This window comes from Physcomitrium patens, chromosome 11, assembly GCF_059467195.1.
Source record: "Physcomitrium patens ecotype Gransden chromosome 11, ASM5946719v1, whole genome shotgun sequence".
Classification (NCBI taxonomy): Eukaryota; Viridiplantae; Streptophyta; class Bryopsida; order Funariales; family Funariaceae; genus Physcomitrium; species Physcomitrium patens.
This window is the reverse complement of record NC_143420.1, coordinates 10,687,629-10,693,958: the sequence shown is the minus strand read 5'-3', so window position 1 is coordinate 10,693,958 and position 6,330 is coordinate 10,687,629. Positions and strand designations below refer to the sequence as shown.

Here is a 6,330-nt window from a genome sequence, read left to right as displayed (position 1 = left end):
ATCAGAGGTTCTATCATTCATATAAGCCTCTAAGTCATCAACACCAATTGAATCCATGGACGTATCCATGGTATGAACTTCAGAAGCCTCAGCTCGTAATTTCTTATTTTCTTAGAATATTTTAATAAAATATTTTGAAGTACGGCATGTATGTGGTAAATGTCCAATCATTCCACACTTATGGCAAGAACACATCTTTGATTTTTGTTTTCTACTATAATTAATAGTAGAACGTTTATTCTTTCCATATGGGTAGAAATGGTCTTAATTATGACTACCCTGATACTTATGAGCACGTTTCCTATGTTTATATAATTTCTTCTTAGACTTTGAAATATTAAATGCATGAGATTCTGGAACTATAGTTCCAATAAGATGAGCTTCCGCATTGTGCAAGAATAGCTCATTTTGCTTCTCCGCAAGAAGTACATAGGACATGAGATCAGAATGACTCTGAAATTTCATGTTCTTGTATTGTTGTGCAAGCATAGTAGATATAGGAGGAAATGTAGAGAGAGTTTTCTCAATCATTTCTTCTTCAGAAATGCTTTGTCCACATAATCGTAATTGTAAGACAATACTATACATTTCACTATTGAAAGCATTTAAATTTGGAAAATCGAAGACATGTAAATATATCCAATTATGACGTGCACATGGAAGAAAAATTGTCTTTTGATGATCAAACCTAGATTTAAGATTCTTCCAAAGTTCTGCAGGATCTTCTATTTCCAAATATTGATGTTGTAATGCAGGTACAAGATGACATGGAAGGAGAAGGAGTGCTTTCCAATGAATAGTAGGAGGTATAGAAATACTTATTGTAGGAGATTCTTCAAACATAATGGCATCCAAGAGTTGTTTTGCAAATAAATTTACTTTTGCCATTTTTGCCCATAATAGATAATTGTTTCCATCCACAGTCAATGGTGGAAATAAAAGAGCTTGAAAATATTAGGATGCACTGGTAATAGTTGGAACCATAATAGAAGCACTTGAAGATGTTGAAGCACTCATTATACATAAATCTGTAAAGAAAATACAAGTTCAAGTAGAAAAGTTGAGTAAAGCGTACCTTAAAATATAAAGTCAAATAAAATGATAAACTTGAACTTGAAAAAATATAAAAAATATATATATATATATATATATATATTTTAAGGAGATTGTAGATTAAGGGAGCAGAACAGCAATAAGATGGCGCAGCAAGCAGCAGTAGGGCGGTAGCGGTCAATAGCGGACAATGGCAGATGGCAGCGGCGTTAGGGCGGCGATGGCGGCAGGCAGTAGTGTCAACGGCAACAGGGTGGCAGGGGTGGTAGTGGCGGATTCGTTGGCAGGTTGGCGAGAGTTCGGCAGCAGCAGGGAGCGAGAGTAGGGAGCAAGCTGGGATAGAGTTGGACTAGATCAAGTATTCTAAGCAAGTAGGGTAGAGAGTGGAATAAGTGCTCTAAACAAGCTAATGTGTGAGGGACTAGTAAGAAGAACAAGATCATGAGGTAGACACTGAGCAAAGGTAGCAACAGGTTTGAAGAGTTAAAGACTAAAGCAAAAAATTGTGATAGTGTGTAGAAAAGAGTCGTGCCGATAACGTGTTGAGAATATTTAGAAAGACACAAGAGTAGTAGTAAGTCATACACACAAGAGGGTTTCTAAGGAGAGAGAGCTTCACACCCATAAATCTATTGATTAGGTTGTGTCTCGTATACAAGAAGAGAAAAGAAGAGAGGATAAACAATACTTCTCCACTAGACTCTAAATACTATAGCTATGGTATTTACTATAGTCTACAGTAAATATTATGGAGAGCTCTAGCTACATTTAATGATCTCAACACAAATCATTTAGGGATGAAGGAGACCAAATCATCATGATCTCTATTTGAATGAGCTTGCTTGCCGCCTCATTGAGGTCGCCAACCAGCCCAAAGTAGACACAAATCAAACATTCCACAGCGTCGACATGGACCTTCTGGAAAGGTGTGCTACTCTTCCACGACAACCCACCACGTAGCAGAGGAAACCGAATAGCACCAGTCTCTTCAGAGATCACAAATCCGAATTCACATAGCCTACTCAAACCTCCATCAAAACTCATCACTAACCAAACCTGGTCACGCAACAAATACCAAGAACAAATACTACAAGCACTGCACGATTCCAAAATCGTCACCGAAAAATAGCAACCAAACAAGATGAACGTGAAATATCCTCGCCCAGAGAGCACATCTGTGAATTATACAAGGACGATTTCACGTTAGGGCTTCAGGGACAGTGCAAATGAATAGGCAGAATTGGACAAAACTCAGTCAGAAGTTCATGATTTGAAGGGAACGGTCTGGTACTATACTAATTTTCAAACAGGCCTCCGCTTACAGGGCCACGCCGCTGCACGCACACAACCTTAGTTGTGAAGCGGCGCGAGTATAAATTGTGGACAATGTGGCGACTACAAATAAATTTCCCACATTTTAGGAAGCTTGACAAAGGCATACATAGCCAACTGAATGTTACACATTGCCCAATTCCGGTCATGCGTGAAAATCAGCTGAAACACGATGGTCTGAATGCACAATTCCGCAGTGAAAGCGATTTGATAGCAGTAGTACAATGAAGAGGTTTTAAAATTACAACGATGTATACAGAAATATTCCGGAGCACAAAGACGCGGATGCATTAGGCTCGACGAATGAATACAAGCTGATTACTATCAGCCTCGAGGAGTACTAAGAATGACGACCAACCCGACAAAGAAGCCCCTAGGTCGGGTCTTATCGGCAACTCCTCGCATTAGATTGAAAAAAAAACCTAGCCAACATGCAACAACATCCAGCTTCAGACGCAGCGGGCTGATACTAGACCTTGCAAAAACTGTTGACCTTCACCTGCAGAACGCTCTAAGTAGGCAATCTACTCCCATTTCTCCGCAACCAGGTTGGCCAGGTCGACGACCCTCTGTGAGTATCCCCACTCGTTGTCGTACCATGCCACAACCTTCACCATATCGTCTCCCATGACCATCGTCAACGATGAGTCCACCGTAGATGACACATCAGTGCACCTGAAGTCCACTGACACCAATGGCTCGTCGCACACGGCCAACACTCCCTTCAACTGCTCAGTTTGGCATGCATCTCTAAAGGCCTGGTTTACCTCCTCGGCAAAGGTCTTCTTCTCAACTTGGACGACCAAGTCTACAACTGACACATTAGGGGTGGGCACACGGAGGGCAATTCCGTTGATCTTTCCCTTCAGATTTGGCAATACGAGAGCCACGGCCTTGGCAGCTCCGGTGGAGGTGGGCACAATGTTCAGGGCTGCGGCACGCGCTCTCCTCAAGTCACGGTGGGAGGCATCGAGCAGCCTCTGGTCACCAGTGTAGGAGTGGGTAGTGGTCATGGTTCCCTTGATGATTCCGAACTTCTCGTCCAACACCTTGACGAAGGGAGCAAGGCAGTTGGTTGTGCACGAGGCGTTGCTAATGATAGCGTCCGAGTGCTTATAGTCCTGCTCGTTCACACCCACAACGAAGGTGGGGATGGCACCCTTTCCTGGGGCGGTGATCAGGACCTTCTTCGCCCCAGCCTGGATGTGCTTGCCAGCACCAGCCTCGTCAACGAAGACTCCAGTTCCTTCGATGACCAGGTCGATATCCATGTCCCTGCAATACAGATGATCACGGGTTAGTCTGCATCCCACCCGTAAGAGAATAACAAATGTAACGACTGATAGAAAGAAATCTTAATACATGCATTGATACCCAGGACATCAAAAAGTTCAATCTAAACGTGGGTTGGTCCATTAATTCTTACCCCCATGGCAAATTCAAAGGATTCCTGTCGGAAACCACCTTGATGACCTTTCCGTCGACACTGATGGCATTGTTGCCCTCAACCTTCACATCTGCATTGAAGGTACCTAGCATGGAGTCGTACTTCAGCAGGTGAGAGGCCTGCTTCACACCTCCGGTGTCATTGATGACAACAACATCAAGGGGTGAGTCCTTCCTCCCTTGCCAGCAACGGATGAAATTACGCCCGATACGACCGAAACCATTGATGGCAACCTTGATCTTAGCCTCAGTGACAGCCCTCGTGGCTCCAGAGCTGGCAGACTGGAACCAACCACGACATTCTAGTGAGTATTTAGTATTCAACTTTTCTATAGATAGATTTCTTCATACTACTCAAATTGGGTTTTGTGAGAAAGATCACAGGCAAGATCGACACGTTTCTTACCACGGCAGACTGAGCAGCCACGATAGATGCGAGGTCATCAGAGCGCTTGCCGAAAGTGACGGCATTAGTGCTCTTCATGCCGGAGAATTCAGAAAGCCCCTTTGAGCCCGCTACCTGTAACCAATTCAACAGTAATTTAGGTACTCCATGTGAAAAATCAAGTCAGAAACCTTCTACGTTCTTCGACAACACGAATTTCCCAGCTATTCCGATCCACGTTGATTAACGAAGAATTGTCGTCATCCTTACTACTCCCGACCGACTCCTTTGCACAATTCGATTTCAGAATTACAAGAGCTTCGAATGCAGATTCACTACACATCTGAGGTTCTCAATTGGGAATCTCACCCGCTAGCCGAAGCAATTTCATCTTGTTAAGGCTATTGAATTGCATCACTAAGATTCTCAGACCAGGCAAGATGGCAGCAGCCATACACGGATGCAACAAATCCTCAGCGTTCTGAAAGACATTCATTGGCACTACACGTTGCGCTACTCATCCACATCACAGCTAGATTGCGATTATCCCATCCTCATTTTCACCGCAATCGGCCTCTCTTGTCTGAAAACTGTAGCCGTCCACACAGTGAAGATGAGCTTTAGAACAGGGTGTAGAGCAGAAATTGGCAATACCTTGAGGGAAGCATTGCTCGGCACAGAGACCGCCGTGAACGCGGTGGCAGCCATGATGCAGCGCTGCTCCGATCAGATGTGACGGTGAGGGGAGAGCTGCGATCGAATGAGCGAAGGTGTGGCAGCCTGAATGAGTTATCAGGATTTGTGTGCAATTTCTTGCCAGCCGTTCAATGCAAGAACGCGTGGCCGTTCAAACGAGATAAGCTTATCCCTCGCATTCGATGTCTGTGCATCTCGAGTTGTAGCATTCCAGTGGGTGATTGGTTGTGCAGACAGGGGTGTCCGAGGTGGCACAAAGTATCGCTGACATGTCTTCACGTGGGGCCTTCTCTCGCTCTGCTTCGGGCTTCCAACCTCGTCACCACGGGTTCGCAGGAATCCTGGAAACGCCCACCGGCTGTGGGCGGGGCTGTGCGAGGGTGGTCTCGAGGGTGGCCTTACCTTCTCCTCGCCGGGCAGGCGGAGGCACAGGCCACAGCCTTTCCTTCGCGATCATCGGCGAATATCTTCGCTTTGTCTTTCCACCCTCATCTCTGCGCCATCCCCGTCTTCCTCTCTCAATGCTGACCTCCAAAGAAAATGACCCCGTTTTTTAGATTTCATGATAATTGTGTCAAACATCGGAGTACTTCTAGACCAGTCTTCATGTGTTTCATGGGAAGCTGGTCGACCATCATGGACGAAGGAGGTCTTGCGCTCCTCCTAGTCTTTAGGTGTACAAAGGTTACCCATTTCAGCTCCAATCAATCGCCCTGCGGATTCCAATATCGTCGTCACGGGAATGGCGAACATCGAATCTTTGAGGAGCATCTCTCTAGCTTTCCTCATCATCTTCAAAAGCACAACGAAACGGCTTGTTCAATCACATGGATAGTTCGTCTGTCTGACCAATTTTCAAGGCATGGATGGAATCAACTTCCTGCAGTTAGTGGGCAGCTCTGAGATAAGATCGGGGGATGAATACGTAGGCAAGTGGTGCAAAATTGAATCGGTTGAAATTCTTGTGTTAGGAAATCAATATCACTTCGTAAGAACGATGCTGCCGCTCTGTATCAGACATACTTGTCAATCCTGGATTGTATTATACTTGGTGGTATCCAGTCGGACAAGGAAGGGGATTGGGGAAGATCTCGTTGTGGGAGTTGTTGCGTGACCGCATTTACTTCGCTAGCGCTAGATTTCCGTCCCCCACTTGGATTCGACTTCTACAACTCCACCCACTCCAACTCGTTTGTTTTGTTTCGGTCTTGGCAGTTTTTGTCCAGATGTGATTCAACATTCGGTGGGCATCGTCCATGTGAGGTCGCTCTTACGGTCTGCTTCTGGTGCAAAGAAGCGCTATTCCCAGCACCATGACGGTGTTATGGTTGATGCGACGGAAGACTGGTCATAAGTTGGGGATCAAGCACGTTTTTATGACTTGATCGAGATTAGAGAGATTTGCAGGGTCAATGCAT

At 45.1% G+C, this 6,330-nt stretch overlaps 1 protein-coding gene across 1 annotated transcript; it reads right to left on the bottom strand.

Moving 5' to 3' along the window:
• Positions 1–2,605: 2,605 nt before the first annotated feature.
• On the bottom strand, positions 2,606–4,967 carry LOC112288602 (glyceraldehyde-3-phosphate dehydrogenase A, chloroplastic). The gene is made up of 4 exons (XM_024532966.3): positions 4,871–4,967; positions 4,238–4,351; positions 3,812–4,113; positions 2,606–3,660 (listed from the first exon to the last, which is right to left on the bottom strand). The coding sequence occupies exons 1-4, from the start codon at positions 4,922–4,924 to the stop codon at positions 2,910–2,912; spliced, it is 1,221 nt and encodes a 406-aa protein (XP_024388734.1). The 5' UTR covers positions 4,925–4,967; the 3' UTR covers positions 2,606–2,909.
• Between the last annotated feature and the right edge of the window lie 1,363 nt (positions 4,968–6,330).